This window comes from Aphelocoma coerulescens, chromosome 14, assembly GCF_041296385.1.
Source record: "Aphelocoma coerulescens isolate FSJ_1873_10779 chromosome 14, UR_Acoe_1.0, whole genome shotgun sequence".
Classification (NCBI taxonomy): domain Eukaryota; kingdom Metazoa; phylum Chordata; class Aves; order Passeriformes; family Corvidae; genus Aphelocoma; species Aphelocoma coerulescens.
This window is the reverse complement of record NC_091028.1, coordinates 14,497,194-14,522,213: the sequence shown is the minus strand read 5'-3', so window position 1 is coordinate 14,522,213 and position 25,020 is coordinate 14,497,194. Positions and strand designations below refer to the sequence as shown.

Here is a 25,020-nt window from a genome sequence, read left to right as displayed (position 1 = left end):
AAGTTTGCTTTAGAAGCTTGAGACTGTTGGAGTTGACAGATTAATACCAATAACTCAGCTCAGTGATGAGAAAAAATAGGGAAGTATTTGTTGCAGGTATTTCTTTTACATCCAAGGATAGAACTGGGCTATATAACATATATGTATATATAGTAGGTACATATGTATGGATGTTCTAGTCAGTGTTTTCTTCCTGTTTAGCAGAAAATAATATTCCCTGAGAGTGTAATGACTGCAAAAAAACCCCTCCAGCTTTTCAAAGTCCTCCAAATCTTTGCCCAAGACTTCTGTGTGTGTGGGAAAAAACAAGAATTAGTGGAGTAATTAAAATAGAATATACACAACTGTATTTGTGTATCAATATCTTAATATATGTTATTAATTTCTGTAGGAGTCATTGTGTTGTGTTTTTGTAATGGAAACTTCTTATGAAAAGAAACACCTTGGGAGGAAATAATAAAGATAGATGGAAGCCACGCTTGCCTTGAAAAGTTTGAAATTGCAACGTGGCACCAATACTGTCAAAATGCTGTTAGCTAAAATCTAGTTACAATCCTGTAATCTGATAGAACCTGACTGTTCTTTGGATTAAGTGCAATAATCCAATTTTTCTTCTTGATATAGGTTGATGGCATCCTAAAAACTGTGCTACGGGATGAAATCATTGCATGGCACAAAAAAACCCAAGAGGACACCTCCTCTCCACTGTCAGCAGCTGGGCAGCCCGAAAACATGGACAGCCAGCAGCTGGTTTCACTGGTTCAGAAAGCTGTGACTGCCATCATGACCCGCCTCCACAACCTCGCTCAGTTTGAGGGAGGGGAGAGCAAAGTCAACACCCTGGTAGCAGCTGCAAACAGCCTGGACAACCTCTGCAGGATGGACCCTGCCTGGCACCCCTGGCTGTGACTTGAAAGATTCAATAGTTAGGGGTTTTTTTTTGTTTTGTTTTTGTTTTTCTGGTTGTTTTTATTTCCTCCTGTTGTTTGTGGTGTGAGCCATATTTTGTGTGAAGAAAATGTGAAAAAAGCTTTCCAGACGATGGCTTACCTGTCACACTGCATTTTGTCAGTTTTCATTCTAGTTGTGTTTACAGTAGTATGGCGTTTTTACTGGTTTTAGTTTAATGAGGAGACATTTCCTCCTGTTTAAGCAGTTGATATGCAACAGCAGCTTTCGCAAATAGATTAAAATGAAGAGAGAAAAATAATATACAGAAAAATCTAGTTTTATGATGAAGACTATGAAACTAGCATTGTTAGATTTAGGGTCTGCTGTTCCTAATAATAACCTGCAGTATATAAACTTTTTATACAATAGTAATTACTAAAAAAGAAAAATACAGTAATCCCAGTTCCTGAGTTTTACTCAGTGAAATTTTACTTAATCACTCTCTCTTCACAATGCCAAATCGAAGGCACAGATTAATGCTCTTAACTTTTAAGTTTGCTTCTAATTTTCATGAGCACTGTTGGTTTGTACAGACAATTTTGTACCAAATGTTATAGAGGTGAGATTTTGTTAGGCACTGAGAAAATGATGGTCAAATTGTGCTGACTTTTCCTGGAGCGCAAGCTATGTACAGTGAAAATGTAAACCATTTAGAGTATTTGGTTTAGTTGTGAACAGTGTTTGGGGGGGGAAGTTTATAAAAGGATGAGAAAAGTCATCCTTTGATACATGTATTTGTCTGTAATAGGGAAAAACCAAAATCTTATCAAGGTCTCTTTACTGTTTAGAATTACAGTAGCTTCTTTGGAATGAATCTGTCCCTTTGTAATTTAAGAAAAAGAGCAGTTTAATGTTTCACTCGTCTTTCTGTTGTGTTAGCATTTTTATAAAACTTCTGTGTTGAGAATGTTAAATTTGTACAGAGTGATTTTTTTCAAAATAAATATTTTGTAAAACTCTCTGTGGTATTTATTTTATTTATAGTATTTATAATATTATCCTACAAGTATGATTCTGTTTTGTTGTATGATGGATGAAGCATGGCCCTTCATTCCCATGCTTGGTGCTCCTTTTGTATCAGAGGTGTGCTCTATGGCACTGTGCACAAGGGGAAGCTCAAATAAGTGAGTGCTAAGGACTACATAAGGATTTGGAAAACAAACATATCTTTTTTTTTTATTTTTTTGGCAAAGACTTGTTCCTTATCAAAACCGTGTTGGCAAGAATAATCTTCTTATAAAACAGCGTTTCCTGCATGTGTCACAACACGCTCTGTCTGCAGTCATTCACAGCTGAGCTCAGTGCTTTCATGACTTGAAGGGAATTGTTGCCTTTCCTTTCTTGAAGATTGTAACGTTTGCAGCTGTGAAATGCAGCACACACTGCACAGAGGAGCTGCAGGAGCATTTCTTAATCATTTGCACGTCTGAGAGATGACAGCATTCCCTGACAGGAAGCCATCAGATAATTCAGCCACTTTTCTGTCCATTATAGGAATCTTAATGGGAAAGTGCGAATGTAAGTTGAGACAAACTTTGTTGTCTTTAGATTTGTGACACCTCTCTTGCTTGTGGCATCATCTCAAATACAGTCCTAAAAGAAGACTTGGGGTGTGAGGGAGCAGAGAGATATTTTAGTGAGCTCCCTGATGGTGTTAATGTGCAAATGTTGAAACCTGGTTCTCTTCTTTCATGAACATATGCTGTGGATGTACCTCAATTTGTGAGAAGTCTTGCACAGTCTTAACCCAGCACCAGCTCCAGGAGATAAATCTCAAAGCTTTTAGTTATACACGAGCATTCTTCAGAGCCTGGGGGAAATCTGATGTCTCTTGTATCAGCAGCAGCTGTCCATTAGCAGGAAAGTGGTTTGACAAAGTACAGGGTTATGAAGTTCCTGATTATCTTCACGAACATGTGACATCCATCAGCTGCATTTAATTTTTTATGACTATAGATAAAGGTTCCCTCTGTCTCATCAGTTGAGGTCCAGGCTCAGAATGCATCTTGCTGAGCAAATACTTGAAAGTGAGCTACATTAATTGTCAATTCACTCTTAAGTATTCCCTTCAAGGTCTCTTCCCTCAGATTAGACACTACACAAAAAAAGCCTGTGTCATTATTCTGTAAAATCAAACACTTGAGAATTAAGAGAGGCCAAGTTTAAAATTCTCTCTGAAATTGTGTGCATGAGCATCATGCCATTCTGAAAACTACTCCTGTTGTGTTTGTTTTTTAACCCCTGTAAAGTTCTGGACAGATTTCACTAGATCTTCGTGAGAGTAGCTAGTCTCAAGTCCTTGTCACCAAAATTGTGCCATCCATAATTCTGTATAAAATAGAGATGTACATGTTGGTAGACTTTGGCACACATACATGTGTTGGTGTGAAATGGGCTCTCTGGGAGGTCACTCAAAGCACAGAAATGCTAATAACTAAGAAGTAAATTTGGCATGAAAATTGTAGGTAAAAATGTAAGCTGTGGATATTATATGGAGAATAAGTAGTTGTCAGGTTTCTCAAATTACGCTGTATTTTTTTGTCTCCTGACTTTTGTAATCATGTTTGACTCTGTCTTTATTAGACGATGCTGCTGCAATTTAACTTTTTATTATTACAGTCTGCTCTCAAAGTAGATTATCAGAATTGGTTTGCTTAAGTGAATTGTACTCTGAAACAAAAGCATTTAGCAGTAGTTGAGTGTTTGAGTCCACCCTCTGAAAGTGGTGTGCTGCTTTCCTCTCCTGCAGTTGGGCTGTCCATGAACTGTCAGATACAGAGAGAGCGAGCAAGGGATTAGTTATTACTGGAAGATGATGACTCAAAGCACTTCAGTGGCAGACAATGAAAGCTCTGTTTCATAATGGCAGTCGAATAAAGTTGCTTTTAAGGCTCTGATCTGTTTCAAATACGATGTATGAAACGTTCCTTTGTGGTGTAGGAACCTATTCAAAGAGATTTCACACTCACAGGAGCTTTTAATCAGCTCCATGTGGGTGCATTTCACATTTAAGAGGTTCGAGAGAGCACATGTGAAACACCTGGTGTCTTGTGCGTGGTGTATCATCATCATCCCTTGACTCTGTCAGGTCTCACTGTCCCCGTGTGCATGAGCTGTGAGCCAAAGGGCAGTGTCACCTCACCTGGGACCTCCTAAACCAGGGCTCAAGGTGCTGAGATGCAGACAAAAAAAGGGGAAGTCTTCAAAATTGCTAACTTAGAATTTCATCTCTTGGCTGTGGCCTTTTCTCTAAACGAGCGTTGCCTTTCCTTGAGAGCTCCAAGCACAGAGCCGAGGAAGTGCCGGTCCTGTATCAGCCACGTTGTGCTCCCTGTCTGTCTTCAAATTCCTCCCTCCTCTGTCATAATCCAATGCTTTACTCTGAGAAATCTTTTTATTTCTTTCAATTTCCCCCCAGAAAACACCACATAGATTGTAGCAGGTGTAAACTGCAGGTGTGGGCTGCAGGACCTGTGGGCTCAATGGTTCCAGCTGGGGACAATCAGCTGCTCCAGGAGCACCTGGAACCCATCCCACCAGTGCCTGAGGGGGAGCAGCAGCTGTGAGGGAGCCCATGGGGTGATCCCTGCGAGCCTGGAGGAGAGCAGACCTGTGGAGGAGAAGGGAAAGAGGGAAGGGATGGCTGGTGGGCACCATTATGTGCTGCCCCTTCTCCAAGGGGAGCGACTGAGTGGAATCCACTGCAAAAACAGTGGATTTGAGGCAAGGAATCAGGAGAAGTGGCAGAGGCGAAGCTGAGCCTGCTGAAACGGGAACAAAGAGGCTGCCCTAAGGTTTGTTTCTCTGTTTTTTTTCTCTGTTTCGCCTCAAGGACTGAGTTTTCTGTTAATTGCCAACAAATCGAGGGGAATCCTCCAGCCCAGACTGTTCTGCTCAGGACCACGAGCAGCCTGGCAGATGTTTTCAGCTTTCTCTGATGCCTACGTCTGGCACAGCCAGGGCTCAGGACATTGTCATGAAAACTTGTTAAGGGATGTTTTGGTGTTACAAAATGCATTTTTGTTTGGTGGTTGTGTTTGGGGTGCTTTTATCCTTTGGTGATTCTTTTCCCTCTGACTCCACTGGAGCACTACATGTGGTTAATATACTCTTGGAAAATCCTTCTTGAGTAAGCTATAAAACCCATCCTGACCTTGTCTATCCCTGGATGATCATATCATGCTGCTTGTAAGAAATGAGGTGGCAAAGTTGGCTGGGTTTGAGCTTCCAAGGGAGAAGCACTAGCTGGTGTGGGCACTTCTGCACCCCCTGTTTTGGCAGTGTGGTCTGGGCAAAAGCCATTCATTTCTCATTGTGTTCAGCAATGCAAACCTCATCAGAGCTTTGTATGAACAGTTATCTTGCCATTTAATCCAGACTGGTTGGATTTCTTGGAAGAAAACTCTTAACTGCCCCAAAATCAGCTGTCCTAACAAAGCACTGGTAAAAGCCCATTTCCAGTCCACCTGATTCTTGTGCTGTACATGCTGTAGATGTTTGGTATATTTGGAGGTGCTATTAGCTTTGGCTTGTTAAATTCATGTGCTCCACCCCCTAGTACCAGGCTTTACCTGCTGTCTGCAGCCTGATTTTATTTTTGGGAAGAAAGGACATTTATCCAAGCTCTAAGATGCTGTCAGGATTGTACTTTAATCAATCAACCACTGCTTACCCTCAGTCCAGTCCCTGTGAGCTGTTACAGCACCAGCTACATTAAAGAAGCTTTCTCAGTCTGATAGCTGGGAAAGGACAGACCTTGGAAGGCTCTTTGTTTCTCTTGATACTAACACATTAATTGCTGTCTCTCTCCGCTCCTTGCTGCTGTTTGTGAGAAAATTGGCATTAAAGAACTTATTTTGCTTATTCAGCAAGAGTTCTCATCGGTAGCAATTCATAAACCACTTTAGGGTGGGGCACTATTGCTTTCCCATGCCTTGAAGCAATACTAAGTGGCACAGAACTTTTAACTGAGGTGCGGTGGAGTCACTGAAATGTTTCTTTCTGGAACAGCTGCCCCTGTTCGTTTCTGTAATAAAAAAAATAGCAATTATCAAGTAGAGAAAGATGTCAAATTAAAATTCTGTAAACTAACTGCATGCATTATTGTAAAGTCTGTTTTTTAACATCTCGGGCAGTAAACTATGCTATCGTTTACTTTTTAGCTTGAGCATGTGAAGGAACTTTGTGAGGTTCTGTGCAGGAGTGGGGATTGAGACTTCAGGGTTCCTTGTCTAACTCTGTGTGTGGTGCAGGCTCTCTGGTAGGAAGTAAATGTGTGGGGGAAAAGGATTTGGTATTTTTGATACTTAGGATGTGTGTGTGTGTTGTAAAGCATAGTGGCTTTGTAGTCTGTGAGTGAAAGGAAGTGTCTCCCAGTTAAAACAATTTTCTTGCCTTTCTTGTTTAGGTACTGCAGTCTGGGTGGTCCAAACTCAATTTTGTTGGGACTAAAAGAATTTAGAGAAACTTTTCTGGGACAGTGTCCAAAATTCTGTGATCTCCCATAGCCCCTTTGCCCTCTTCTCCTTTCACTCTATATGCCTGGCAACAACTAGCAGAGACAAAATGTACGGACATGCACTGACACCCAGGAGATGGCACAATGACAGTGAAACTGAGGTGGGGCAGATGAATTTGCCCTGCAGGCTGTATCTGGTTTCCAGATGTGGAGCTGGATGCACCCTGTGTGAGATGTGTTGTCCTCTCTTTAGCCTTTGGGAACTTCTGGAGAGAAAATAGTGATTTTTTACTGTAACCCCTTGGTTACCTGTAAACCCTTGGTGAAAGTGTTGGGACTCTTTTGTATTCTGGAAATGGGTCTAAAAGTGAAGATTTATTAAACAGAGACACTGAGGAACTGGAACAGTGGGGACCCTTCCTCTGACCCCCTACTACCTGGTTTTGATCTGGTGATTTGGGGAAAAGAAAGGCTCAAACTTCCTGAGCCTTTCACAGTCTTGCAAGAAAATAAGCATTAGTTTGAGGTGAAATTATGGCTTGCTTGTCTCTGCTTTGGCTGTTTCACTGAGCTGGTGTGTTGTGAATGAGGTAACTACTGAAAGTGCCAAAATGCTTGTCTTATTCCTTTTGTGACAGATGTGATGCTGTAGAGCTGTGGGATGGTTCAGTACAGACATGAATTCTGTGTTCAGCTCTCAAACAGGCTGTCAGTCATGCAGGGAAAGATACTTAGCTCACTTTAGCCTTCATTTACGTGTAATTTTTAGGAATTATGTGTACTGTGGGATTCATCAGTTCTTTTCTGTGACCTGAATGAAGTTCTGAAGGTACTTTGCTGCAATGGTTACATCCAAGGGTGCTCAGCTTCCTTTGTAGGATTCTGCTGCAAATCCACCTAGAAGGAAAACTCAGCTTTGGTCACTGTGTTTTTAACCCCACACATGTTTTTTTTGTGAAATAAGTTCATAGATTGACACAGAAGTTATTCTTTAGAGGGGGCTGATTTAATGTCAATGTAACTCAATTTAGTGTCTAAACCTTTACTTCTTGATAGTTTTTTTTTTTTTTTTTTTTTTTTTTTTTTTTTAAGAAAACATTTTGTAACTTTTCAGGCTGTTTCTGAATAAGACTGGATACTTGGTTAGGCTGTGCTTGTGTAGCTCTTGGTATTTATTGCAGCATGATAAGCTATGCCTGAGAGGAGGATTTTCACCAATTTTTAGTCCTGTCTTTGTAAAAGAAGAGAACCACAGATTCCAGGGGTTTTGTTAAGAGCAACATACACAGAATTAATGGCATAATCCTTCATTCCAGATCACAACAAGACAAAACACAGATGTATTTCCTTTGCAATGAAAAATACTGCCTTTAGCTTCTCAGTGTTTCTCTTACTTTCAAATGTTGTTCAGTCAAAGAACAGTCCTGAACTTTCTAAAGAACAGAGTATCTTTGTCAGACCACAACCTAAAAACCTCACTGTTATTTACACAGACTTAAATATAGATGCAGGATTGGGGTTGTCCACTGGCTGCAGATCATTCTTGGAGGAATGCAGCTGAATGGATTGAAAATTAGTTTACAGTTCCTGCATCTGAGGAAGTGAGAGAAACTCTGCCATCTGCCAGCCGTGGCACAGGCTGGAAAATGCCAACATCTGATTTCTGCTTCTCAATGACTCTGTCATGGTCAAGTTATTTCACTCCTGTCTCTGCCTGATTTCCCTGCTACTCTTTTGCATTTCCTTGAAGGAAAAGCTTGAACAGAGCTTGGCACAATGAGAGGCCCAGTGCAGGACCATGTCTTTGAGTGTCCCTGCTGTGTAAATGTGTTGCTCTCCAGCTGTGATTAGTTTCATCACTCAGGAGCTGGATACACACAGAAAAGAAACTGTTACCCCTTTTATCCTGAGCAGAATTCTCCCCATTCAATTTATCTGTGTTTGGCACTTTTGAGGTACTGTACTTTTCCTAGAGCAGAAGAAAACAATAACTTTGCTGCAAAGTTTTCCTCTCTTTATTTGCAAATTTGGTTAACAATTATATTCCTATTTTGCCTGAATCAATGGTAAGAACTGCACACTTAGGGCTGTGTGATTCACCTCTCTATATGCTTTTAATGTTATTCAGAAGTAGCAGGGATAAATGCTCTCAGTTGAAGCAGTAGATTACAGAACATGAATCAGTGATAAAAATGTGCAAATGGACCTGACATCAGTGGTGTAGCTGAAATATTTTTTCATGATTGCTCTTAGGGATTTGCAGTATCTGTCCCTGCCATCTTTAATAGGTAGCTGTTCATGCATCAAATAATACAATTTCAGTCAAGAAGCAACCTGCCAGTGGGAGGAAGTGTATGAACATAAATTACGTAATTATTATTCCACTTGCTTCTATGCATTTAATCACAAAACAGCACAAGCCTGAAGATACAAAATAAACCTTAAAGGCTTCATAATCTTAAACAACAGTAGCAACACACCAACATGTGCCCTGTAAAATAGAAAAAGATCAGTAAAAGAGTGACACTTCTTAATTTATTTTCCTCTTCTGTGATCATTAGGCAATAACACTGAATTAGCTCTCCATATTTGCTTACCAAGCCAACAATTCTTGAAGCAAATCTGCAGAGAACTGGAAACTTATTGGGATATGTGGATGGTACCTCCTCTTTTTAGAGGGGAAAAAAAGGAAGGGATTTTATCTGTATTTTCTTAGGGCAACTCTCCCTGTGTCATAGATATAACCCAGTGCAGTGATGCCTGCCTGAATTTGCAGAGAGCCTGCAACAATAGGCCTGAGGGGAAAAGTGCTTCATCTTTTGGAACTGGCTGCTGACACCAAGGTCAGTCATGGATTTTTTTAGTTGTGAACCGTGTTCCTGTTTATGAAAGAAGAGCAAGAGTCATGTGGTGGATTCTTGCCATCAAGCAACACAGTTTCTTTTCTAGTCTGTCAATAATCAAAATAAAATTAATTCTTCTTGCCCATGAATGGATAGCTCTAATCTTTTCCTTTTTTTGGGTACATTTCAAATATTTAGCCTGCTTTGGAGTGGAGGTACAGAAAGCACAACAGAGGTTTAGGACTTTAGTGGGGCCAGGGGTGTGTCTTTTGTAGAGATTACAAGCAGTGTACCTTGGACTAGAGACTCTGGCCTAGGTAAGGAGCTATTTTAGATTTTGTTACAGCACAGTGTGTTTGCTGTTGGCTTTTTGCTCTTTCAGAAGTGATTTTGGCTCTTGCCTCATTTTTCCCTCCAGTCTTGGTGTGAACTGGAGCCCTCTGTTCCGCCCTGAGGGCGAGGTCCCTGTGCCACCTCCAGCCTCAGAAGCGATGGGATGCTGTGGCTGGATGATCTGCCAGCCTGGTGCAGCCTGGCAAAGGGCAGAGCTCACCGTGGATGGCCAAACAAAAGGGAAATTTGCCCACAGTGCTCTCAGGATGAAGGTGGCTGTGCCATGTGGCCCTGTGGGTGCACTGCACAGCCAGAGCTCTGTGGGGTGGGCGCAGAACGGGCAGGGGATGCCAGTAAAGCTGGCTCAGGAGCTCACCTCATTGGGGAAAATGACCCAGAAATCTTATTTTTGTTACTTTAATTCTGTATACATCACAAACAAACAAGCCATAATGGGAAGACCATTTTATCAATACCCTGTGTCAATGATATGGAGATTAAGGGCAGCTGGATTCCAGCACGAGCACAAAATGTTGGGCAGAGCATTCCCATGCAATTTAATCCTTTAATCCATGTAGTAAATAAATGTTTTTGATCTGAAACACAATCACTTTGATTACTGCAGCAGAGGGGCATATTTTTTATTCAGCTGCGTCGTGTGGGCTAAATAGGAAAAAGACTGATGGAGGTTTGACAGATTAAGCCCTATAAATGCACTGTTTTCCTGTTACTTAGACAAACTGATCTGTGGGTGAGGGCACTGTTAGTAGCAGAACACACCAAGGCTCAGTTTCTTGTCACCCTTCTCTTGGGTATGATAAGTATTCGCCCAGAAGAGTTTTGTTTTCAGAAATTTTTCTTTCAGAAAACAATATAATAGTTGTTCTTTCTAAAACTATTTTCAAATTAATTTTGATTTTTGAAAAATTCAATGCATTTTATATTGAAAATTCTATTTTCAAAGTTTAAAAAGAGTAAAAATCAATTTTTAATTTTTTTTTTCCAGTTCAACCAGACACAGTTGATTGCAACTTTTTTGGTGAGTTGCCGTTGGGATGTTCTCAATTTCACAAGCATTCCATTTCATGTCAAATTAATACCGAGCCTTATACTTATTTTTTAAATGGCAAACAAACAGAATGGTTGGTCTTTCTTACTGTGCTAGTGTTGACTTACACTTTCAGCTGATCTGCAGCTGGCATTTAAAGGAACCTTATGCTTTGGGGCTACCCAATTAAAATAATTGTGACCCTTCTGCAGTGATGGGGGAGCAGATCACTGTGATTACAGGTAGTGAGTTATTTTGGGAGTATGAATTTGCATGAGGTTAAAAGAAAGAGATTTTTGGACAGAGATGCATTCAACAAAGACAGGATTTGGAGAGGTTCATGCAGAAAATGATGAATCCTTGCACATCCTGAGTGCAGCACTAAGTAAACAAAGCAGCATTCACTTAGCTGTGTTCCCACACTACATGGAGGTATTGGTGGGGTTTGTATAAAAATGAAAGAAATGAGGAAAGTTGTGATGTTTCATTCTGAGCTGCTTAGTCCTGGCTGCTAATTACAATGGAAACACTGCCCAGGGTTCTCTGCCAGAGCTGCCTCCCACTGGAAGCCGTGCAGGGATGGAGCTGTGACAGCTCCAGGGATGGAGCTGATGGTCTAAAAGTGACGGGGAGTTTAAGTAGGATGGATTATAATAATCTAGTTAAATTAATTGAGATCTAAACGGGGCAGGCCTTTGAACATCTCCTAAGTAAATATTGGCAGGATTTAGGGAGGGTTGAGTTTAATTTGTCCTTCAGAAACACCTCTTGGCATCTCCGTTTTGTGTTCCCAGTGTGGCTCCTTGGGAACTTTTGGGTTTTAGTTACCTCTTATTGATTACAGTGGTACAGTTCAGAAATCTCAAATTTATTCTTGATTTGTTCTAGTCCATTTTATTAAAAGGTCCACTGGGCCCCTTAAAACAAATTTCATTATCCAATGTCTATGTCTGATTTCTCTCTCTCTCAGTTTTGCATCCTAAACCTGTTTCACTTTTACAAAATTCAGAAAATACCTTCACAGTGGATCCAGCCTTGGTGGTTGTTGGATGCTTATTTAATTGTAATTTGTTTGTAATATCCTTTTACCTGAAATGTCAAAGAGCATATTATTACTATTTATTTTTCTTTAGAGAGAAAAATGAAAATGCTGTGGATCCAGTTTTAAGACAACAATTAATTACATTTTGATTTTTTTGAATTATCAATCCCTTGTTATGTCTCAGATATTTTTAACTGCAGAGCTTAAACTTCTTGGGAAAGAACTGTCATTTTCTTTATTTACATGCTGCCCACTACAGTGGGGTTTTTATTCATCTGAGCTGTCCCAATGTAAACAGTAAAACGATCAGGCATTTTCCTCAGAAATCCAGAGGGGCTTTTTAGTGCAGCTTTTTTTAATGTAATATTTTAAGTCTGATTTTCCATCCTACAAGCTATAAATCATACCTGTTTACAGATATGTATGGAATTCTGTGGACTAATGATTTGAAGGTGCTATCACAGGAAAACAATGGTGTCGCACAATAGTTGACTCCCCCAGGAAATTGCAGAGCTATCTCAGTGCTCAGGAGGTTTAAAACTGTCAGTGCTTGGTAAAGATGAGTAATAGCAATCCTAGGTGTTCTCAGCCTTGAGTTTTAAAATTGTTTTCAGCTCTCAATGCAAATGTCCCTTTCAAGGTGAGAAATGTCACACCAGAAAGGCTGAAAAGTTTCCAGGCAATTACACTGGTGAATAAGTGTGTATGGATTCTTGATAACTTCAAAATAAGCTCTTTTAAAATAAATAATAATAGTGAAAAAGACAAAACGCCCTTGTAATTTATATATGGGTTGACTGGAGAAAATAAAGCATTGAGTATATCTGTAAGGCTATTTACTGATTGCTAGAAATTTATCAGTTCTGCACGAGGATTACCCCTACAGACCCAGCTCCACAAAGGCTGCCAGGTACTATGTAATGACATGATCTAGGCTCAGTCAGTGCCATTCAAAGCCCCAGATCTCATTTTAAATTGCAAACCAATATTAATAGGTAGTAGCCCATCCACAGTTTATCTGCTGTTAATTTGACAGGATATATAAGCAGCAAACGTGGTTTCACTTTTTTCTCACCTACAGCTCTCTCTTCTGCAGAGAACATGAAGTCCTTCACAATAATACTTTTCATGTTCATATTATGCCAAAAATCTGGCTACCTGTTCAACAGATGCAAAAAACCTCCTTTTGTCTTTTCCTGGCAATTTTAGGAGGTTTAAAGACAGAGACACAGAAAGAATATTGTTACTGCTGTAACTGCAGCTGAGCAATGAAGGTTGGTATTTCAGAGGACAGAGAGGAATTTGTTTAATGCATGTTGTGATTCTCACAATTTTCTGTTGACATATGATGGTTGGTTGATGGGCACCCAAAAGGCAACGTGTTCATGTCCAACACAACTGAGATTCAATGACTTGAGCCATGTTGTCCCTCTGTAGCACCTGAAAGCAAGAAGAATTTGGGTCAGAGATGTTACATGACAAGTTCTTGGTCAACGAGTTGGTTTCTGTGATTGGGATTAGACCTCCCCACAGTCTGGGGGACACCTGGGCTTTGTCTTTGATTGCAAACAGAGCTCTTGGAATGATGGAAAGGGCTGAGGGCTGTGCCCTGGTCTGGACAGGACTCCCATGGCCCACTGCTCTGTTTGACTGCACAGCCAGCGTGGAGAAGCTTTGGGTTTCTTCAGGTTGGTCCCACACTGAGCTGTGAGCACACAGATCTTCTGAGATAAAGACAGGCTTTCAAAAAAGCAGCTGTAAGATTGCAGTGTGAGAAAACAAGAATCCTTGTATGTCAGAAAAAAACCCATGCTTCCCTGAAACTATTATTTGTAGGCACTTCAAAAATGACTTTTTAATCCCTGTTAGGAAATTCCCTTGTGCAAAAGAGAATTTTTATTACTTTAACAGCTATTATTATTTAATGTGAATTTGAATTTTAAAAAACCCATTTCCAAAGAAACATGTAAACTTGATTGCAATTCTTTCTCCCATCATTATCCTTTAGGGGAATAGTACATAGTGTGCCTAGAGAAACCTGGAGGCACACTATGTGCTAGGAAAGGGGGTATATTTTGATGCTCTACAAATGACAGAAATAAATCTGGTGTCACTTGGTATCAGGCATAGATTTGTAGTCTAAATGGAAAGAGCAAAATTTTTTTTTTAACATTGTGACTCTTAAGCATAATGGGCAAAATAACTGAAAATACAAATTTAAAGCAACTTTTCTTTAGGTAAAAAGAAGCAAAGAAGGATTAAAGCAGGTAAAGGAAGTACATAAATGGATAACTGGAGGAAAGAAATTATGTGAATCATGTACTACAGACAACTTTGAAAGATATGAGGCTCTACAACTATTTTTATCTAGTGCTTTATGGCTGTGATCTGGGAAATTGCTCGCACACATGTATAACATGCAAGCAATTCTGTTGCTTTCAGTGAGTTAGGAACAAATGGGGTAGCCATATGTGAATATGTTTTCCAGCTTAGAGCTATCAGACTCTCTTTCTTTGTGCCTGTTCAAAGCATCCAGTGAAGTCAGTGGGAATTTGGGCCAGTTGGAGATTTCATCTGGAGTTCATTTGGAGCAGTCTCACAGCAGAGCTCGTGTTTCCTTTCGGGATGTAACTCACAAACAAAGAAAAATCAAGCATCATTTCACCCCTTCACATGGTCTTTTCAGGACAAAACACATTCTGATTGCTGCTCAGGAGGCAAACCTCAGGCACACCATTGCTTACCCTGGAGGAATTCACCCTCCCAGCTCTGCAGATTGCAGGGCTAAGCCAGAGCTGTGACAGCATGGCCAGGCAAGCCTCATGGTAATGACAGTGCTGTCTGCTGAGAGCAGCCTGAATGTCTTCTTGAAAGTTTAAATTTGGGCTTCCTGACCACAAGGCAGGTGCCATGAATGAGCTGATGCAGTTTAGAAACTTCTTGTCCTGTGTCCTCCCTGCCTGGGGTGAGCACACCTGTGTTTAACTAAACTAACCACCCTCCACTCTTTTCCAAATGTGGCTTGGGAAGGACAAGCCCTGGGTAAGCTTGGCGTGGTGAGGTAGTTTGAAACCATGGGCCCAATAAGGCCACTTGCTAAATTATTTGTAGTACAGTTGAAAAGAGTGATGATATCAATGTCTGGGTGTCACTGCTCTAGTCCTGAAAATGGTAACCATGATTTCAGTTACAACCCTTACCTGTAAGGATCAATGGTGTGTGTAAAGCTGCAAGCTGTTTCCATCATAACTGATCAACAGAGTAAGATTTGTCTTTTTCTCATAAGTGTCTCCTTTTTGCCTGTGAGAGAAAAAAAAGAGTTTAAAAGTATTTTTCCCCAAAGGATTAATTTTTCATGATATGTTGATATATGCTTGAAAAGCAGCACCTATCACAGAAACATCATTCCTTACCTACCAATTGTGTAGAGTCACTGAGCTGAAAGCCCCTTGTACACTCCTACCATGAGTAGATCTACACCAGGCATCTCTGAAGGAGTGCATTGACTATTTAGATTTCTATCAGTTTCAGCAATGTGTTAACCATTTTATTATAATTGACCTAGGTTTGTTTCTACATGTCTCCCTCATTAAAATGTATAGCACCTGGGCTAATGGATTTTGTTTCTATCAAGATATAATGAGGACTGGCATATCTGCATATTCTCTGAGCTCACCAAGAGCAGAGACAAATACTCCATTTTATTACCATCTGACAGAGACATAATGATTGCTGAGAAACTCATTACCATCATATTATGTAATGATTTAACTCGAAAACCTTGCTGTGCTGCAGCCTAGCAGTGGTAGAGCTCTTGGAAATGCCTGTTTTTGTGTTTGAATAGTGTGAGCTGAGCCAATCCCCTTCTCCCACTGTGCTGTACACACTCTATTTGCATTGCAGATTTCTGACCGGCTTTGAGTGTTATTTCATTACTGTCTAATTAAGGAATACCACTGAAAGATGAAGCTACAGGTAGTGAAGGAAGTTGGTACAAGAGGGAGAAGTAAATATTTTTCCTTCTCTCTCAGTTGTCCCTCGTTTGCACATCCCCTAACGCTGTGGTTTATAACACTGGCTCCTCCTCTTTTCAGGCAGCTGGGGAGAGAGTTCTAGGAGCTCTTGGTCAAGTTTTCTGCAGCTTTCAGCAGCAGACAGGTACTTACAGATAAAAGCTTTTCAGCTGCAATTTGTGTCTTCGTTCTCTGTACAGCTTTCCTCTTCCAAATGGTACTGCTGAGCTGATTTCTTCAGAGCTCAGTTTAGTGCAAAAGATCGTGACAGAAAATGTCACTGAGCACAGTTTATCATTTGAACACAAAACCCCTCAGTAATGCAAAATAACACGGTTCAGCTGGCAAATGCTGGCTGAAGTCTCTCTGCTTCCATGCTAGACTGCAGAGGGGGATGGACAGATAATTTGTCTGTGTCACCTGAGATGGGATGTCCTTAAGTGTTCCAAATATCTATATAATAGTCAAGAAGGTTCTAGTCAAGTTCTAACCCCTTCCAGCCTGTTTGACAAATTCACCCCAAGGTTTAACCTTTCACTGTACTTGAAGGAGTGGGAGCAATGTTCCCATTTCTCCTTCCAATGTGTAGAATTCACAATGCTGAAGTATATTAAAGAGTCCATTCTTTTGTATATATATATATATATATCTATACAGAAATGTACTCTCTTAATAAGGGGATGGTACGTGAGTTTTGGTATTTTGTAAACTTTTTTAAGTTCAGAAATTGTGTTAACATTTCAAGTTTCAAACCCTGAGCAGCACTAACCAAATGTCAGGCTGGACACACGTTTGGGATGGTAGTGTCATTTTATATCACTGGACAGCTACTTCAGCAATTTGGATCCCTTTGAAAAGAATTTGTTCCTTAAAGTAAGTTCAGTTACTAAAGAAACATAGTGTCTTCACACAGATGTGATTTATTTGGTAGGTGAGAAGAGGAGTGATTTAGGTAGAAATCTAACTTTAGCCATTTGATTTCGGTACTGTAAAGTCAATGGATAGAGATTAGTCCCTGTATGCAGCAAGAAAAATGCCAGGGATGATTAATAAACCTGTTTCCATCTAATCAGCAGTGAGAACTTTGCAATGCAAAAGACTAAATTCAATCCTGAGCTTGTTTACCTGTGTTTTAGTATTTAGAAAGAAAGAGAACAGGGAAGTTTCTTCTTCTGTTTATGGACATTGGTGAGAAAGTTAACAGGTTCAGATGCCTGCTGAAAAAGGTAATGTGAAATTGATAAAATAGGTCATGCATACCTGAAAATAAATGGGGAGCTTTCTCCATATTCAGTGTTTGATCATGTAAGTAATTTAGCTGTGTTACATCATGGAACTGTGAACACAGTATTTCACCTGGGGGAACTGCTATCAGTTTATAGAGCAGGTTTCCCAGCTGGAAAAAGAACCATATGGTGCATATGTCAAACCCAGGGAAGGAGGTAAACCTGACATGGACCTAAAGATTCACTCTTGATTAAGATCAGATGGTACCTACCATTAATCAGGATACCCAGGCAGTCTGTTTAGAGCTGCCTTGATCTTGGGTGTGAAGTTGCTGCATGAGCAAATTTCTCCAATCACCTGAGATCAGTGGAGTTTCACTGATGTGGATGAATGTTCAGCGTGACCCTTTGTCTGTGTTGGGGAATCCTTGTGAATGGGGATGGGAACTTCTCTGGACAAGCCATGTGTCTGCTCCCAGGTGGTTTGAGGCTGCCAGTCTTGGAGGAAGACAAAGCACAGAGCAGCAGGGAAGTAGGAAGAGCTGTGTGTGATAGGATGTGTTTTTAGAGGGCAGAAAGGGTTACATTCCTTAGTTTCTCCACCTCCTCGCTGTTTCCATCTAGCTCCTTGCTCTTCACCATCCATTCAGATTCCAGAATGCACAAAGGCTTTTCAGTCTGCTGTAAAAGGCTCATTTGCTCTTTAAAACTCTGAAGATTATTGTACAAAAATGGTGATGTGGATAAACCAAAGAGATCTAAAAGTCTTTGGTGGGCTACAGATGCCATCAGTCCTCAACTGTTAAGTTTTGTTTTGTTTTCTACATACATTCAAGTCAGCCCCAACTGGCTCCTCTTCAAAGTGGCCCAAAATCATTCAGCAATATTGTGTCAGCCCCACAAAAGCTGGGACTCTTCTCACCCAGTGAGTACCATCAGGCTGGGATTTACTTATCACTGACATAAGCAAAGAAATACTTCTTTTGTAATGCAGCCTATGAGGGAAAGTTAAAAACACACTCCTGTGGAAGAGTCTGTGGATAATAGTTACTAGCCAGCTTTGGCACTGAGGCTGTGGAAAGACTCCCTGTAGATCACAGTAATTTTTCTTTAGCTTTATCTGCACTTTGGAGAAGGCAATGACTCTACCCATGCCTTGTATCCATGAGTATGGAGTGTGTAAGAAAGTGCCATGACAGTTTTTGAGTACTGAGAATGAAAACACAGCTGAACACAGAATTGCTCCCAGCAAACTGGAGGATCACTGTCCCAACATAGAAATTTGGAGCTCAAATGCTTTCTCACCTTGCATTATTCTTGTACACAGAATCCTATGTTGATTTTATTGAATGGAAAGAAATAAGATCATTGCACAGTGAGGCATTGAGCTCTTTACTGATGTTGTAAAGGATTGTTTTCTTAGATAAGTACAAGGATGTTGATAGCTAAAATATACCATGTGTTTGTTTTGAGTAAACTTTTTGCTGTAATTCAATTTATGAGAGGGATCTTTCTCTTAAAAGCATTGGACAGGTCTGCATACTAATAAGAGACTATGTTCTTTGGTTCTACCTACTGGAGAGCTTGAAAACAGGTCATTTAAGTCCAGGAGAAGTATTTTTACCGTGTAATTATGAAACAAAAAAGCATCCAGAACGACAGCTGGGGTGCTGATTTTGGAAACCTCCTTTCTTTGGAAACAAGAGCTGTGTTCATTCTTGTGTTTCTTGCGTTGGAAGACTGGTATGTTTTAATGTTGTAAAAAACCATAAATAAATCCATATGATAGAGAAAACCCGTGAAAATAACTACAGTTGTGCAAACTTCAGAAGGATGAGAATTGCTGTTACCCAAGGACAGGTTTGTGTCTACAATATACCAAAAGGAGTCTGCTGATTTTGTTGGGGTTTTTGTGTTTTGTTTTGTTTTGTTTTTTTTTCTCCTGAATTGTACACAAAGCAGGAAGTTACTCTGTAGTGAAGAACATTTGATGTGGCAGTGGAATATGAAAGAAACCAATCTGTGGTTATCCTGTAAGTATAAACTCTGAGGGAAGTCTTTTTACATCTGTAAGCATTCAGCCCTCATTCCAGAATTTGGTAAGTGATTCTTCCCACTGTTATACACAGTTTAACCATTTAACATGAATTCTCACCTCAGAGGCTGTGTTTGCACAGCTCAGGGAAGCCCTGGCACCAGGCCTTTTACTCCAGATCAGTATTGGGGTGGTCAGGCATTGAAGTAGGCTGCCCAGGGAAGTGGTGGAATCACCACCCCTGGCAGTGTTCAAAAGACGTGTGGAGGTGGCACTTTGTGACATGGTGGGTGCTGGGTTGATGGCTGGACTCAAAGATCTTTGAGGTATTTTCCAACCTAAAAGATCCCATGAGGCTGCAGGTGCACGTGGTCGTGTCCCTCCTGTGCCTGTGGCTCCCAGCCAGCCCAGGGCAGCAGCCAGGGTGTGAGTGCTGTGTCCTGCACAACTCCCTGGGGGTACAGGGCAGAGCCAGGGATGTATCCTGGGCTGGTGATCTCCCTTCCTCAGGGGCACTCTGGAACAGAACTGCTTCTTTTCATTTGCTGAGTTTTCATTGTCTTTTAATTTAGGAGAATTCCAGTTTGCTCTGGAGATCTGTTTTATAAGTCAGTCAGAAAGTGTGCTCGTGAATCTGATAAAGCAAAGGCCTGTGCTTGCTGTGAAATATGAGCCTGATTCACAACCCTCTTGTGCTCTCGGAAGTATTTCCATTGATTGCAATAGGCTTGGATCTATTCTTATTTCTGTGAAAATTCTGTAATAAATGAAGCTGCTTTAGGTCATTGGGAATGAAGGATAGCAGCTGTAGGTAGAGTGTTATTACTGTGGTGCCAATAATCTCCAACTGTATTAAAGCTGTTACAAGGTGTCCATGGGAAATAGTTCTTTTTGTGTGGGAGAGATGATTTCAGAGTTCCGTGTGATTTTTTTTTTTTTTTTGGCTTTTCACTCCTGGTTTGTCCTGGTTTCTCTGAGGCTCCTGATTTTTTGTTCTTTTTCCCCCCACTGTTGTTCTGGTCACCCAGGGAGCCAGTAGCTCACTAGGTATCCTGCTGGATTCCAAAGTTAACTCCTCACCTGGAGTGGTGGGTTGACCCTGGCTGGACAGCAGTTGCCCAACAAAGCTGCTCTATCACTCCCCTCCTCAGGTGAACAGGAGAGAAGAAAAATAAAAAAAAAAAAGCTCGTGGATCTAGATAAGGACAGGGAGAGATCACTCAACAATTGCTGTCACAGGCAAAACAGACTTGACTTGGGTAAATAAGTTTAATTACCAAGATTTCAGGAGTCACATGATTTAAAAAAGCTCTTTCTCTCTTGAATTTCCTCCTCCCCCTTCTCTTCTCTGTATGACGAGGGCCAAGCTGAATAACTATATTCTTCTTTACTTAAACACAGAATGTGGTGCAGCAGGAATGGTGCTGATGATACTGTCAGTGCCTTGGCTCTGAAACAGTAAAGTCAGCTCAAAAGGACAGTGAGGACTGGTCAGTGCTGGACCTCTTCAATCTTCATCTTCTCTGTTGAGATAGGTGTCAATTAATGCCAGGAGCAGTGAATGGCTTTGATGATGTGGAGACTTCTAAATGAGGAACGTGAATAAAACTGCTTGCTCCGAGACATTCAAAAGTGTCCATTTGTCATTGTTACTGTCTGGGATTTGGGTCAGAGAAAATCTCTGTCTTTACTAGAATTCTTATTGTCCTGATCCTCAAAATAGGCAATTTAATCTCTTAGTCTAAGAAATAATGGCAAAATAAAATGTTGAGTGTCAAGGTGCAAGCTGTAGCCAGTCTCCTCAAAAGAGGGCTGATTTTTCTAGGTGTTTTTTTTAAATTTAATTTTATTTTTAAAATGTAAACAGTGTTGTGTTTTGCACAACTGGGTTTTATTTTGTTGGTTCCTTCAGAAAAATACCTGTAAGTTTCCAGGTGTTTATCTGCATTTTTGAATGCAGGGTGTATTCAGGTCATGTTTTTGCTTCCCTTTCCTTAGGCTTATTGTAAGGTCTCTGATAATATACAAAATAGCCAGGCAGATTAGAAGCAATATGAATTATCGCTGGTTTAATGTTGTCAAAAATGAAGCATAAAGTTACCAGACACTAAGTTATCTTTCTTTTCTTATAATCTTTACTATTAATTTGAATATTATAACAATATACTATCTAAATGTCTGGGTATATTTACATACGTATCAAAGAATTTTTTATATGCTTTACAGTAAAAGTCTTAATAGCTAAAATGAAAACCAGCAATCAGCTACTTCTTTTTAGAATGAATTGAAAGGTAAATGAAGCTGAATTAACTAAGCTGTTCACTCTGCCCATTTTGCTGTTAAATATATTTGTAATTATGTGTTCTGAGTTTTCTAAAGTAACTAACCTGCAAACGAGTCCAAGTGTTTTGCTTTGATTACAGACAGGTCAGAAGTAGCATTAAAGAAATCCAGTTATATTATTTATAGGCATAATCACACCACTGACGCTCCTAAAACTTGAACATTGAGCTCAAGGAATTTTCTTCCCCCCTCTATATTTTTTCTACCACTGCCTTGTGTTTGTTTGAGCTGCATAAAGTCCCAGAAAGCTCTGACCTTTGGTTTCATTCCTTTGAAAATTAGTCTTCACATCCAAGGTGCATGGGTTCAGACAAAGTTATTTTCTAAATTGTTTCAGTTTGACGTAGTCATGTTCTGAAATCTGAACCATGACTTCTGGAAATACGTGAATTTGAAATTTGAAGGGAAGGGATGGTACCTGTACAACACTTAATGTTAGTTTTGCTAAACAAGAGAAAATGATGACAAATCAGCAAAGCCCAAGTTTCCCTCCTTGCCCTGTCTCCTTGGTCCAGTTCTGTACAGGTTGTTTTTAGCAGTGTGCATTCTCTTCTCTACTGGCATTGCAAAACTCGGTATTGTGGCTCCTGCCTGGTCTGTCCTGTTTGAGAAATGAACCTTAATACATCAATTAAGACAAGAAACTCTTTTGCTGTAGCACACACCCACAGAGATTCCTGATGGCCATTTGGACGTAGCCCAAGCTCTTGTAGTGGCTGCCTGTGGTGGAAGTCCAACTGGTTTTGTGCATAACAGACTCTGGGCGTGGATGGAACATGTGTGCACGGATCCAACTGTGGTATCAAAGCCTCGTTAGCTCTGCCCAGGCCTTGGCTGGAGGTGGATCTTTCATTTGCACAGACCCCGGGCTCAGTGCTGTGGAAGAGTCTCACTGGAGCACACGGGCTCCCAAACAGGCTGAGCACAGAGGCTGTAACCCCCACAAGAATTCATGCTCTTGTGACACAGGAGGAGCTTTACTGCCCATCCAGCTGCAGGCATTGCACCCAGAGCTCCATATCCACAGAGACACAAAGCTCATCTGCCTCCTTTAGCCTTCGGCTCATCCGTCTCCGGTTCACTTTTCTACTGAGCCCGATTAAAGAATTATCCTTATGATATAGTCCCTTCCTTCTGGTCATTGTTTTGTGGCCCTGAATTCACTGTAGGGTTTGCACTACTCAGGAACCTGCCTATTTGAGAGTTGCTGTCAGGGAGTAACTGTGTGGCACTGATTCTCTGGGGGAGCAGCCAGGGGCAGCAGCTTTGCCCAAGAGCATTTCTGTAACGATGCCATTAATTGTCTCGATGATAGGAGTGAAGTTTCACACACACTTTGAGCCAGTATAAGCAGATGTTACTGCCAAGACCAGCAGTTCAGCCCTTCCTGTGCCCCTGGCTACTTTTTCCCATCGCAGAATTGCCCTCTTTGGTGAACTGTATTGTTTTTGTTCAGATAAGTGCCCGGATCCACTTCCCCACATGGCCACACAGATACTTGTCAGCACGGATGAAGGAGTGGAGCTGGGAACAAACAACTGGAATCATAGGGGAGGGCAGGACTGCCTCTTCTGGTGCCTGTCCTAGCATAAGCCAACTTAAAGTGAATGTGAAACTACTGCCTCACATAAAATAATTCTATTTTACATCCTGCTCCTTTAGTTCTTCACAGGGTTCCCACTTCAAAGTGCCTGTGCTGCAATGTGGGGTTAGAAGAGTTGCAATGAGAGAGTATTTGTTATGTATTGAAGATGGGCTCAGTTAATTAGATTTTGAAAAAGGATTGGATCTTCTCTCACAAGTCGAGAAATCTGGAGTTTACTGTAGGACAGAGTGGGGGAATGGTTCTGAAGGCATTTTAAAAATCCATAATCTGGAAGCATGGGTTTCCCTGGACTCTTGGCTTGCTTCTCTCAGGAGGTTTATTGGCTGGTCAACTCTCTGACTTTGTAGCAGCACTGAAAATTTAAGTAGATTTTGAGTTTTATGATATCTGTGGCTATTTTTACTCTGGCTTTGGATTTGGGAGAAAGAAGGAAGATGGTGTCAGGCCACCTCAGCTCCCTGTCTTACCTGAACCTGCATTTGCTGCCCTGTGGATGCTGAAACACCATCCAGGGCTGGGATCCTGCCAGCTGGAGAAGTGTGGGGGTACTGGGACAGCCTGAGGGCACTGCCCCACAAGCTGGGACTGCAAGGGGCACTTTGGTTTGTCTCATTGTGCTTCCTGAATGGTTCACTCTGTGAGGGCACTTGCTCATTCTCATGCAGGGCCACCTTTACTCACCAGTAACGTCACAGCAACTCAGTCTTAATTGGCCAATTTTTTAAAAGCTGCCACAGTCTTTAGGCTCCTAATGACTCCTAAAACATGAAATGAATTCCTAGTCACTGAGACCGAAACAAAAATAAAAAAGAGCTCAGTGCTTTCTCTACTGTGTTTTTCTTGCCTTTTCATGGGTGAATTATTATAAAGGAAGTTTTGTATCCCTGGAGACATTCATTATTGTAATGATAACTGGAAAGGGCTTCCTGTTGAGGAAATAATAAGTGTATCCTGATTTGAATGAATTCCAAGAGAGAAAACTCTGTCCTTCTGTGTGTCCCAGCACGGTGCCCCTCCACAGGGGCCCCGATGATTTCTATGTGAGGCACAAGGGAGAAGCTGCTTCTCACAGCACCCATCTCTGGCTGTGTTTGGGACTCCAAATGGGAACCCAAATGGGAGGTAATAGAGCTGGAAAATACATTTACCTCCCTCTAGGTCCCATCTGCTGTCCCCTCCCCTGAAGGAACCCTGCCAGGGACAGAGTGGGTACAAGAGCACGGCAATGGGGAAGGTAGCATGAGATGTTTTCCATTTGCTGTGGGAAGGCTCCCGGCTGCTCTGGGAGGAGAATGGCTCTCCAGGGAGACCCCTGTGAGTTTGAGAAGCAGAGCTTCTAGAACAGCAGCCACTCCAGTGCTTCTCTCCATTCAGGAGCATTTTAGAGGGAAACCTTAGAGGGTTCCTCTTTCTGTTCCTAAGCTCCACAGCCTGGAGCAGCCTGGCCCTCGTTCCTCTGCAGCAGCTGTAGGGGCTGTAAATGGGCAGTGCTGGTTGACAAGGCAGGAAGGATAACCACGGGAAAAGAGTTTGGATAAAATCATCTTCCTTTCTATGCACATCTCCTTCTGAGCACCTTTGGACAGTTTGGGTTGCTTACTGAGGAGTATTTGGCCAGGGCTGCACTGGGGTATTTAGATTTTGTTTTAAGTGAGCTGGGGAAATGTATCAATTCCAGCAGGGAGGGCAGAGAACCATGCAGAGTGTATGGCTGATTGGAAAAAAAATTAAAATTAAAATAATTAAAGGAAATCACTGACCTTGGATTAAATGTTGCTGTCAGCTGCTCAGAGCACGGAGCTTTGCATAGCTGTGGGGTGATTATGCAGATCAAATGCACAACCAACCAGAAAATAGGAATTCTGTTTTGTAAAAAGCTAGAATTGTGCAACAGTGCCACAACAGCATCTCTGCACCCCGGGTGGCTGGGGCAGGGCTCCTTCAGTCTGTATCAATAAGCTACACACACAGAGGCCAATGAAAATTCTCCTTCATTCAAAATCCTTTTATTCTAGATAAAAAATTTCATGGTTAATCATTATCATCTTGTTCCCTTGCTAGGTAATTAGTATTGCATTGTTGCTTTGTGCCTGTCCCTATGTTCCCTTCATGTTAGAGAAGT

General features: G+C 41.2%; 1 protein-coding gene and 1 long non-coding RNA gene across 5 annotated transcripts in view; one reads left to right on the top strand and one right to left on the bottom strand.

Moving 5' to 3' along the window:
- The window catches only part of TRRAP (transformation/transcription domain associated protein), a 77,256-nt gene extending 75,346 nt beyond the window's left edge, over positions 1 to 1,910 (top strand). For all 4 annotated transcript variants that reach the window (XM_069030385.1, XM_069030384.1, XM_069030381.1 and 1 more), the window contains one exon: positions 625 to 1,910. In XM_069030385.1, coding sequence (XP_068886486.1) covers positions 625 to 909 — 285 coding nt within the window. In that variant the 3' untranslated portion in view covers positions 910 to 1,910. The remainder of the gene's footprint in view (positions 1 to 624) is intronic.
- An 11,120-nt stretch (positions 1,911 to 13,030) lies between these two features.
- LOC138118434 (uncharacterized) lies at positions 13,031 to 24,715 on the bottom strand. Its single transcript, XR_011155130.1, has 3 exons — positions 24,659 to 24,715; positions 14,876 to 14,975; positions 13,031 to 13,115 (listed from the first exon to the last, which is right to left on the bottom strand). It is a non-coding gene; the product is annotated as an uncharacterized lncRNA (long non-coding RNA).
- Between the last annotated feature and the right edge of the window lie 305 nt (positions 24,716 to 25,020).